The sequence below is a fragment of the Quercus suber genome, unplaced genomic scaffold (genome assembly GCF_002906115.3).
Source record: "Quercus suber isolate HL8 unplaced genomic scaffold, Cork oak 2.0 scaffold_211, whole genome shotgun sequence".
Classification (NCBI taxonomy): domain Eukaryota; kingdom Viridiplantae; phylum Streptophyta; class Magnoliopsida; order Fagales; family Fagaceae; genus Quercus; species Quercus suber.
Window position 1 is genome coordinate 148702 of NW_027069669.1, and position 12278 is coordinate 160979.

Below are 12278 nucleotides of genomic sequence, written 5' to 3' on the forward strand. Positions count from 1 at the left end.
TAATGTACCACATGTAAGTGTGCAAAGTCCAGAAAAAGGCTCTTTGCAGATTCTCGTCTAAAAAGTTCAGCATCTTCTTCTATATCACGGTAGGCTCTGTCCATTATTCTATATGTAATTTCATCAAAATCAAAGGAGATCTCACTCAACTTCTGACACCACATTAAGGCCCTCTCAGGCATCCCCTGCTTGCAAAACTGAGACAACACCACATTGGTTGTAACTACATTCGGAACAAAAGCCATCTTTAGCAATTTTGCAGTTAAAATCATGGCTCGTTCCAGTATATCACTACAAACACCGTTAAGCATAGTGTTATATGTTACTGTATTTGGAACAATACCTGCTGAAACAAGTTCATCTAACATCATCACAGCTCGATTCATTTTTCGACTGCTGCAGAAACCATGAATGCGAATATTGTAAGTTGTAATATCTGGGTCCCAACCACTGGCATACATTTTATTCACAACTCATCTGCGGTAACCATGTCAAATGCTTTACAACAACCACCAATCAAAGTGTTATATGTGACAATATCAGGGCTCAACCCAGTCCGCTGCATGTCCATAAAGAGATCAATCGCTGCCTTCATTCTACCCTGTTTACAAAATCCATTAAGGATCATATTGGTGGTAAACATATCCGGAAGGAGTCCCTTTTGCCTCATCTCTCTTTCCAATTTCAATGCTTCACTCAGTTTCCATGGTTAAAAACCCACCAATCAAAGAATTATATGCAAAATTATTTGGCACAAACCCTTTCCTTGACATTTCTAAAAACAAATCATATGCCTCCTCCACCAGACCTGCTTTTGAAAGTCCATCTATAAAGGCTGAATAGGCAACAGCATCAGGAGATACCCTCTCAGTGCCATCTCATTCCACAGATTTTGAGCCCCTTCCAGATCCCCTATCTTGGAATATCCATCCAAAAGCAACGTGTATGCCACTTTATTGATGGGAAAACCATTCTCTATCATATTATACAATAGTTCTCTGGCTTCTTGCAGGCTCCCCTTTTGGGATAAACCATAAGCAAAGAACTACATGTGGAAGATGAAGGAGTTAAACCAAATCTAACCAGAATTCTATACGCCTCATAGGCCTTTGCTTCTAAACCAGCCCTGCTATAAGCTGCAATAATTGAGTTAAAAGCAACCACACTAGGAGGAATTCCTTTCTCAAGCATATTTTCTAAAAACTCCATGGCCTCATCAAACCGACCTGCCCAACACAACCCTGCAACCGAAATATCATAAAGTGAAGAATCCGGGAACAATCCCGATATAGACACATCTCTTAACAACCTATCACCATCCTCTTCCCTTCCAAACCTGTAATGACCTGCTACCAAAATATTAAACGTTATCCCATCAGGAGATACACCTTTATTCTTCATTTCGTCGTAAAGCATGTTTGCTTGAGCAGTGTCCCTCGCCTTAATATATCCATCCATCAAGGTGTTAAACATCGTGACATCCGGATAGACACCCATATCATGAATTCCATCAAAGAGCTTTCTCGCTTGCACCATGTTTCCTTCCTTACACAAGGCATGTAACACCGTATTAAACGTAACAACACTCGGTTTACAACCCCTAACAATCATCAAATGCACCCAATTAAGTGCATCAGAAGTCCGTCCCCTCATACAATACGCATTGATCACAATGTTATAAGTATAAACATCCGGCTCGCAATGAAATTTCCACATCACATGTAACAAACTCTCTCCAATTCTAACCAACCCTTTTCTACAAAACCCGAGAACCATAACATTGAATGTATAAATACAAGGACAAGGCCCTCTCCGAACCATGTCCCTAAACAACTTCCACACGCTACCATAATCACCGACTCTAAGCAACAACTTGAAAAGCACTGTAATGGCTGACAAACTCGGCATCAAACCCACTTTCCTCATCCTACAAACAACCCCAATCGCCTCACTACTCATCTCCACGTTCACAAAACCCCGCATCAGCGTGTCGAGCACCGAGAAACCCGACTCGTACTCGCGGTGATTCCTCCACATGAACTCCACAACCCCTTCGCTCCGACCCGACCCAATCCTCGCAACGACGCACGAAACCACGTCCTGCGCGAGGAACCGGAGATTCTCCGCCGCTAAAATATGCGCGGCGACGCAGCACTTCCGGACGGCCTCTTCGTCGGAACCGTCCCGAAACGCGAGCTTGAAGAACGCGAAACCGGTTTCTCGGGTCCCAAACAGCTTCATCGCCTTGACTAAGGAAACTGGGCAAAACCGCTTCGAAAACGCTTTCAATAGAAATCCCATTTGGGATTTGATCGCTTTCGATAACCCAACTGCGATTCTTCGCCGCTCGTTTGAATTAACAACAATGGGGCTAGAGCTGAAGCTAGAGCTAGAGCTAAATGAATGATTTGAAGCGTTACTGTGAGGCAAAAATTGCTCGAGGAAATCGAAATTTTGAGAATTGTATGAAGAAGAAGAAGAAGAAGAAGAAGAAGAAGAAGGAGAAGATGAAGTGAAATGTGAGGGTTTAGGGTTTAGGGTTTTAGGGGAATGAGTGAGATTGAGAGGGTTTAGGGTTTGAGAGTGAAAATGTACCTGGAGAGTGTTGCGCACTCGGCGCACTTTAGCAGACATCCGAAGGTGGCGGAGAGTGGTCGGAGGAGGAAATGGTAGTGGCGGAGTCACCGGCGCATTGTAGCAAAGAGTAGAAGGTTTTTTTTTTTTTTTTTGGGAGGAAATGTTTTTTTGAGGGATGGACCGTGGGCCCTTATTGGTATAGGAACTGGGGAAGTTCAAAGTTGGGCAGGAAAGTGGGCTGGATGGGCTTATTTGTGGCCTATTTCCATGAGCATGCTGGAGATTAAGAATTAGCTTTATCCCATTAAAAAAGTCAAACAATTATAAATGCATTTAAATGATCTCTTCAAAAATTGTCACGTAAGGGGAGGTGTGTTTGTTGGAGGTATAATAAGGTGGGTGGAAAACTTTGAAGAAAAAATAGGAAGAAAAAGTTTTTGGAGTGTATTTGGTTGGGCGGAGAAGAAGGAAGGAAAATAAATGGTGAAGTCTAGGTATTTTCTTCTAGCCTTACCAAAAAGTTTTCTCTTTAAATTGGAGAGAAAACTGAAAGATGAAAATGAGGCTACTTTTCTTCTACTTCTCTCCCCCCCCCCCCCCCTTTTTTGTTTGTTAACTAGACATGATTTTTATTTTTTAATGAATTGGGTGATTTTTTTTTGGTTGTTTGTCATTTATTTTTTTAATTGATCATCATTTTTTAACAAGGGTATATGAGTAAATTTATCAAACTCACTTTTCCATCCCTCTACTTTTTCACTTCCAACAAAACAAAATAAGAGAAATTAAAATCTTTTCTATCCTCCCACTTTCCATCCTTCACTATTTTCTATCATTTCATTTTTCCACTCTTCCAATCAAACGAACCTTAAGTGAATAACTCCAAACTCGTCCTCATTCAAACCCAAGCACAAAAGTTATTAAAAAAAAAAAAAAAACCTAAGCTTGTGTTTGGGGTGCATTTGATTCATCCCGAATTCATAACAACCAAACGAGAGAGAGAGAGAGAGAGAGAGAGAGAGAGAGAGAGAGAGAGAGAGAGAGAGAGAGAGAGAGAGAGAGAGAGAGAGAGAGAGAGAGAGAGAGAGAGAGAGAGAGTTCTACACCACCCTATGCAACACCATTCTCCAGCTCTCACACACTGAATCCCTAAACCTATTGCTAGCATAGCCAAAAGGTTTGATTAGATCTTCAAAGAGTTTTATTATTGTGATTTTAAGTTTTTGCATCTTTAAGTTAAGCTCTATTTGCTCTATTTGGTTTCCAAGAGAGATAATTTTGAAATAAAATTGAATAACTTGTTTATTAAGTGAAAGATAAATGCAAGTCTTAGTTGCAAAATTTTAGTGAAGGCTATTGGGTGGTTGACATGGTCCAAAAGAAGGAGGTTCTTGAAGAGAAAATTCCCCACACCCCCCCCCCCCCCCCTTAGCAATTAAACACTACATAAGGTTTGGAATAGAAATATTGAAGAACTTATTTTTCCTTACGAAAAATGCATAAATTATGTTAGGAGTAGCATAAAGAATATTTATGAAAGATGTTCTCCTTTCTGCATATTCAAATAATGAAATGCTTTAAAAATGTATAAGTTATTCTCATATATTCTTACTAAGCTATGTAGCTAACCCTTACTACTTTTCAGTCACCAAATTTTTTTTTCTTTGGAGCAATAAGAGCCTTAGTCGAGTTTTGGAGGTGCCAATTTTAGTTTTTTAACGTAAAAGCTTCTTATTTTGGTAGTTTGGTGTTTAGCTTTGTAGTTTTTTTTTTTGTATTTAAAATGCAATTGTTGAGAATTGTAATCTTTAATAAAATCAAAGATAGTATTTTTTGAACTTATGTTATTTACATATTTGATTTTTTTAATAAGAATATTTACATAATTGATGGTTTTCGTTATCCCTTGAAGTATAATGATAGCTAGATGCTCTTGAAATCAAGTGTAAGAATATATAGTTTTTATTTACAAATTTAGTTGGTTTTTGGTGATATCAGGGCTAGACTTGGTATTAAAATGCAATTCATGATTGTGAATCCATATATCATGTTTGGGTCATGACACTAACGATGTATTTCAACTCTTTTTTTTTGCACTACTAGTTTTGAACTTGTGCTTTGCGCTAGAGACATTTTGATAACAAAGAAAAGTCAAGAGCTATGTAACTCTCCTATCCAAAAGAAAAAAAAGAAAAAAAGAAAAAAGAAAGAAAGAGGGTTTTGTAGTTCAATACAATTGATTGATTCTCTTCACGTGGAAAACTTGGATTCGAACCCCTTCCCACTTGTTATAAGTGAAAATAAATAAATAAAGAAATAGAAGGTTTGGAAAATCAAAGAGATTTACATGAGCAACATTACGATTCTATTACAACTGGCTTTAAATATTAGGCACTGTTATTTGAGGACATTGAGAAATGAAAATGAATGTTAGATATTTGTCGGGGACGTTTTTGTGACAAGGGCCAAAAATGCGAGAACGGCCTAAATTTCCCATTGGGTTCTTTAGAAGTGTTTATTGTGGAGAATCAAGCCCAAAATTCTAAATGTATAATGAACAAAAGGTTAATGGTGCTTTGACAAGAGAGAATCAAAATGTTAATAACAAAGGTGCAGAAAAAGGATAAAAACATAACAGGTCTGAAACTTCGACCCATAGTCAGCGAGAAGAGGAAATTAAAAGAGATTGTGAGGAAGAGAGAGAATGTTCCCCTGTACCCATATTTCCACTTCTATACTTTAGAATTGCGAGAATGTTAACTGGCTGAATGGGCTTAATAAAAGTGCAGAAAGAGCATACAAATATAATAGGTTTGAAACTTTGACCCACAGTCAGTGAGAATAGGAAATTGAGAGAGGTTGTGAGGAAGAGAGAGAAGGTTTCCCTGTACCCATATTTCCACCCTTAAGGTTCAGAATTGTGAGAATTGGCTCACTGGGTTTTTGCTCTCAAGTTTCAGCTCTATGGGGAAAACATGATTTGGTCATTTTTGAACTGAATAGAAAGTTTTATGTCAAGTTTGGAGTGTTGCTAATGACTGGTTTTTGAGTAGTGGAAGAGGTTTTTACCCCCTATAATACTAATTTGGTGTTTTGGCTTGGGTTGCTTTTGTTTAGGGAAGAGTTTGGTATCTTGGAAATAAAGGGGGTTTGCTCTAATTGGTTGCCTTTGATCAGACATTTTAGACCATTGGGAGGCTCATCTAAGTGAGGGCTAGCAAATGGAGTTGGCCAATGAGAGCCAACTATGTTTTAAAGGTAAAAGTGGGTTAGGGCAGAAACTTTAGGCCACAGTTAGCCAAAGCATAAAAACTCTTTTGAGGTGGAAATTTTAGGTATAAGACCTTCTCCATGAGCCTAAGGTGCTACCAGTGTCCCTTGCCCACTTGGTAGCACGCTTGGTTTGGGCTCATGCAAAAGGTTCGAAAGAAATCGACCCATACCCTCCAAACCACGTTTTCTTAATTTCTCCCGTAAGTCACATGGGCTTGGGCCATGCTTAAAAGAATAAAATAAAATATAATATATGAATTGAGCCCACAAGGAAGTCGGGCTTGGTTGAATCGGACTTGTAGAAAATGTGTCACAAAAATGGGTATCAACAATATTGTATCAACAAGACTATTTTATTAAGCAATTGCTAAAAGTTAATTTTTTGATAAATAATAAACTCCATTGAAAATTGATATAAGGACAGAAGGATAAAACAAGGCACACATGCAGTGTGTTAAGATGCAACAACGAAAGAGAAACTAAACAGCAGTGAAAGTATAAAAATCAAGCACGTTAGGCAGAGATATGAAAGTAACAACACCCGAAGCATTTGCCCATTCAAATAAAGTTTGAAAGAAGAAAAAACTTCAATTCATTATCAACTTTTCATCCCCTTCAAAAGTACGTGTATTCTTGAAAAACATAAAATCTAAAATCCTTAATTTGCATTTTTTTAGAGCATGCTATTATATCTCTATCCACACATCAAAAAAATTTAAAACAACTATAAGTAATTTTTCAAGAAGAATATCAAAAATAACTTAAAATATGATAATGATAGTGATGGCTTATCTTCACGTCACAAAGTGATTTAAGGACCATCCTCTAGTCATGTTAAACTACATTTAATTCATCATCTGTAGCAATGGAAAAGAATTATAAACCGTATAGAAAAGAATTAAATATATGATAGAGCCAGTTTCGTATTTACCAAAGATTTGATAAAAAAAATGTAATGCCTCTACAGGGAAAATTCTATCTTAAGACTTATGCTGCTTAAGAATTAGTACCAGTTAATGGAAATAAAGAGATGGTAGGTGAAAGAAAAGCACCAGTAGGAGCTATTTTGATCAATGCCACATGAAATTATTTCATCATACCCAAAAAAAATATTTATTGTCAGATATATAAATAAATGTAATTATAAAATCCTTTATGTTGGATTTTCAGAAACATAATAAAAAAACATGCAAGGATACTATACTACGAAATATTGACAATTGACAAAAACTTGCAACTAAAACGAAATCACCCACAAAAAACTAACTATAATGAAATTCAAAATCATAGGACAAAATCATGTACAAAAAGACACTAAAAGACGTATTTGTCATAAATTGTTTATGTTAATTGTAAAATTTTCCTTCAGAGTATAAAAATTCATAGAATTCCACCAAGAAAAAAAAAAAAAAGACAAACTTAAAATATATATAAATTTTGATAGAATTAAAGTAAACGCTTCTAAATGTCAAAATATAATCTAACATTAATTTTATCAAATCATTGCTAGCAATGTTTAAATTCAAGTAAATTACAATTAGTTCTAAATTCAAGCAACATATACTGGTTCTCCACTTGTGCCACTTGGATTTATTGGGGGCCACAAATCAATATTAAATAGAAATATTGAAACGATTATTATTTACAATAAAACGAAAGGGCAAAACTTAGATATAATATCTTATATCTTGTACCTTTAAGTTCTCATTTTAAAATTTAAACATGTGTCTAGAAAACAAATTGAGCAAAACAAAGTTAAATATTACTCCTAAAATACCTTGGTAAAACCCAACCCCATCTTTTTATTTTTAGTTCCAATAAACTCAAGAAGCACCGCTCTTTCAAATTTTCAATCGCACCTGGGAGGTTAGGAATGGTCAGTGGAGGAGTATTAACACTTCAAGCTAATATAATTGAGAACAAAAAGATTATAAAATCCTCACAATTTTTTTTAGCCAATCGATATCTCTAGAGGTAATAGAGTAATTCCAACCCATTGGGTTTTCAATTCATAGGCTAAATTTCTTCAGAAACTCATTTTGCATATCTTGCCGAGTACCAATTGACCTAGGTTTCAAAGAATTAAGCCAAGTTTTTGCCTTTTCTTTAAGAGAAAAAGGAAACAACTTCAACTTAATGGTCTTTTCATTACATGATTGGTCATGGAAGGTATCACATACCTTCTCAAATTCCTTACAGTGTAGGTAAGGATTTTCATAATCTAAGCCATGAAATTTAGGAAGCAATGAAATCATACTGGGCTTAAAATTAAAGTTATTTGCATTAGTTGGAAAAATGATGCATGATGGTGCATTACTCCTAGTAGGTTGCAAATAATCCCTGAGAGTTCTAATGGGTTGGTGATCATGGAAGTCTTCATTATTTAGATTATTCTCATCACCATGATTAGTCTCTAAGTCTACCATGATATCAAGTGTGTGTGAGAATGTGTGAAAGAATCAGATAAATTGCCAAACAAATTATTAGCCTCAATTCTAACCGAGAGATTATCACTACCACGACACCAAACACGCATGCAATAGTAAAGCAAGAAAGAAAAAGGAAAAAATAAAACTAATACCTAGAACAATAAAAAGAACTAAAACGAAGGGAAAAACTCTAAAAGAAAACTAAACTACTTAAAAAGAAAAGAGTTCAAGAGATATTACCAAATAAGTGAAGAAATTTAACGCTGAAAACCTCCCCAAACAAAGTGGAACACTTCTCTAATCACCTAATCCCCAGTAACGGCGCCAAAAACTTGTTGCGACTTAAATAAAGCTCCCAAATGTAGGATTGTAGCGAAGTAATAACTTGGTAAGTTTGTGGTTAGCAAACCACAAGAGAATAAAACTAAAACAATAAATTTTAATTGAAGAGATTTTGATGGTTAAGTAAATGTAATTTAAATTAAGAGAAAATAACAATATATTAAATTGCTAAAGTTTAGGGATCCACACACAACATATTTATTGGTAGTCTTAACAATATTTATTTTACAACTCAACTAAAATTCATACGAAGGATGATCTTAGTTGGATGATTTAATAATAGGAACTCAAGAATTGATTGTCTAAGATAGTTTTATGAAATTGATTGATCTTAGGAAAAACAAAACTAGTGAATTAGTTCGCAAGGAATACTAAGCATTTAACATGCCCAGAGTTTATGATAAATCAAAGAATTATATAAAACTAAACATTTTTCTAGATGATTAAATCAATAAAAAACACAAGACCATAAGTATTAAAACTATAAAATAATTGTTAAGAATATACCAATAAACGGTTGGGTTTTACTTTTTGCCTTAGCAAGGCTTCTAGCAAGGATGATCTTAGTCGGATGATTTAATAATACGAACCCAAGAATTAATTTTCTAAGGTAGTTTTATGAAATTAATTGATCTTAGGCAAAACAAAACTAGTAAATTAGTTCGCAAGGAATACTAAGTATTTAACATGCCCGGAGTTTATGATAAATCAAAGAATTATATAGAACTAAACACTTTTCTAGATGATTAAATCAATCAAAAACATAAGAACATAAGTATTAAAACTATAAAATAGTTGTTAAGAACATACCAATAAATGGTTGGGTTTTACTCCTTGCCTTAGCAAGGCTTCTAGCAAGCCAGAATACAAATAAAACTCTAAAAACTGTAAAGAAACTTTAAGAAAACCTAAATTACATTCTATAGCAATTCCTCTCTGAATTTTGCACTAAAGAGCCTTTAAATAGGTCACGGAATCCTATTACAAGTTGAATTACCATTTGGAGAAAATCCCAAGTTTTCATTCTTCACTTAACCGACGTTTTTGGTCCATCTAAAATCAGATTTCGAACTTTTGGTAAACTACAAAGTTTTAGCCTTTTAAGTTAAATTTCTAGCTCAACTTGAATTATCTATACTTTACTACAGGTATAGGGTACTTATACATATAGTATAGGTATCCTATACCTATACTTTACTATAGGTATAGGGTACTTATACCTATAGTATAGTATAGGTATAGGGTTTATAAACACATCAACCCCTGCCACATCATTCCCCCTGACCCATCATCATCCCTTGCCTTCCTCTGTTTACATTGCTTAAGTATATGTTCCCAAAACCTCAAAACTCTTTCACTATCCTTGAGTGTTTTCACATTACAAAAATCCTCATTCAGCTCGTCTTCAATCTCTCCTAAACTTTTCTTCAATGAACTTTCCAAACCTTTTTTTTTTCCAAGCGATAGCCCAATTTGTTCTTTCCTTCCAATAATTTATTATTCTAGAACCTTTTATGGTAGAAACTAGTGGTGAGCAGTGACCGAACCTCACTGATAAAATTGAGCCTCATCGGTGAAACCGCACTGAAATTTGGACCAATTGAGGAGTAAATGTCGGCGAGCGGAACCTAGTGAGCCTTCTGACGTCGGTGCAGTGACATAGTCAGAGATGATTTTCAAAACCGACCCATAAACCGATATTGATCGATTCTTATATATACAGATAAGAACTTGGTGTTGAACCTCTTGGTTTCACTGGGTTGTTAAAAAACAAAAGAAGATAGTGAAACAACATCGTTTTACTGGGTTGTTGAAAAAAAGAAGCATCAAACGACTACGTTTTATGCTAGGATTTCACTTTTCACATATAAATACTCTATTTTATCTTAGTCTCCACAGAAAGCCTCTCTCACCTCTCAAGTCTCACCCTCAGCACAGTAGCAGTGCAGCACCAAAGTTGCTCATTGCAACAGCGTCGGACTGTCGATAACTAGTAAGCCAATTTTTATTTTCTCAACACCACTTCGTCTCTCTCTGCACTGAGTATTGACAATTTTTTTTTTCTTTCACACAATATCGATTTTGAGGGAGACTATTCTCACTTTCTTAGTCTTTACTCTTTAATCTGCAGAAAAGTGGTAATCGTACTATTCACCAATGGCCACCGTATTTTTATTTTTAAGGATTTTGAGCTACTGAGATGAGCTATTGCCTAACTACCTAACTGACTATTGGATATTTGGCTTTTTGTTTGTTTTGTTTTAGTAGCAGCCCAGTGAGTTTTGCGTTTGATTATGAATTATAATATGTTGAGAAGTTTAAAATTTTAAATAAACCAAGCTAGTCTTTGAGGTAGTATAAATTCATTGTAAAGCATTTATTTGTTTAAACTATTATTATGTTATTGTTACTAATTGTCCAATTGATTAATGTCTAAGTAGAAAAACATTTTTAATACTTAAACCGATGAAACCGACTGCAAAAAACTGAACCGTTATAGGTCAGAAAACCGACCCTTGGTAGTGTGCATCGGTTATGATTATGGAGTAACTGATTCTTATCGGTTCAATGATAAATTTGGGAAAAAACTGCACCAACTAAACCGTGCACACCCCCAGTAGAAACCCCACTCAATTCAAACTCCAAAAAATTTGATGTAACATAGCTAGTAATTGTTTCATACATCTCAAACCATAGGGCATCAATGAAAAACTTTCTGAATACACATCATCCCTACCAAATCAACCCCTGCCACATCCTCCATTACCACATCCTCCCCCCTGATCCATCATCTCCCCTGACCCATCATCATCACCTGCCTTCCTCCGCTTACACTGCTTAAGTGTATGTTCCTAAAACCTTAAAACTCTTTTCGCTATCCTTGAGTGTTTTCACATGACAAAAATCCTCATTCATCTCATCTTCAATCTCTTTCTTTAATGAACTTTCCAAACATATTTTTTTTTCCCAAGGGATAGCCCGATCAGCTCTTTCCTTCCAACAATTTATTATTCTAGAACCTTCTATGGCAAAAACCTCACTCAATTCAAACTCTAAAAAATCAAATGCAACATAGTCAGTAATTGTTTCAAACATTTAAAACCCTAGGGCATCAATGAAAAACTTCATGAATATGCATCCCCCCTGCCAAATTAGCCCCGCCACATCCTTCATTGCCACATCCTCCACTGCCACATCAGCCCTTGCCAAATCAGCCCCAGACACATTAGTCCTAGACACATCAACCACTACCACATCCTCCATTACCACATCAGCCCCTGCCACATCCTCCCCTGCCAAATCAGCCCCAGACACATCAGCCATTGCCACATCTTCTCTTCCTGACCCATCATCATCCCCTGCCTTCCTCCGCATACACTGCTTAAGTGTATGTTCCCAAAACCTCAAAACTCTTTTGCTATGCTTGAGTGTTTTCACATTACAAAAATTCTTATTCATCTCATCTACAATCTCTCCTAAACTTTTCTTCAATGAACTTTCCAAACCTTTTTTTTTTTCCAAGTGATAGCCCGATTAGCTCTTTCCTTCCAACGATTTATTATTCTAGAACATTCCATGGCAGAAACCTCACTTAATTCAGACTCCAAAAAATCAGATGTAACATAGCCAGTAATTGTTTCATACATCTCAAACTGT

The 12278-nt window shown here is 35.8% G+C and overlaps 1 protein-coding gene across 1 annotated transcript; it reads right to left on the reverse strand.

Moving 5' to 3' along the window:
- Positions 1–24: 24 nt before the first annotated feature.
- On the reverse strand, positions 25–2716 carry LOC112010955 (pentatricopeptide repeat-containing protein At1g09900-like; the record flags this gene model as incomplete). Its single annotated transcript, XM_024043339.2, is given in 5 exon segments — positions 25–472; positions 475–704; positions 706–862; positions 865–1035; positions 1038–2716. Coding segments are annotated over 5 exon segments (2603 nt in total), but the record flags the coding sequence as incomplete, so codon positions are not given.
- Between the last annotated feature and the right edge of the window lie 9562 nt (positions 2717–12278).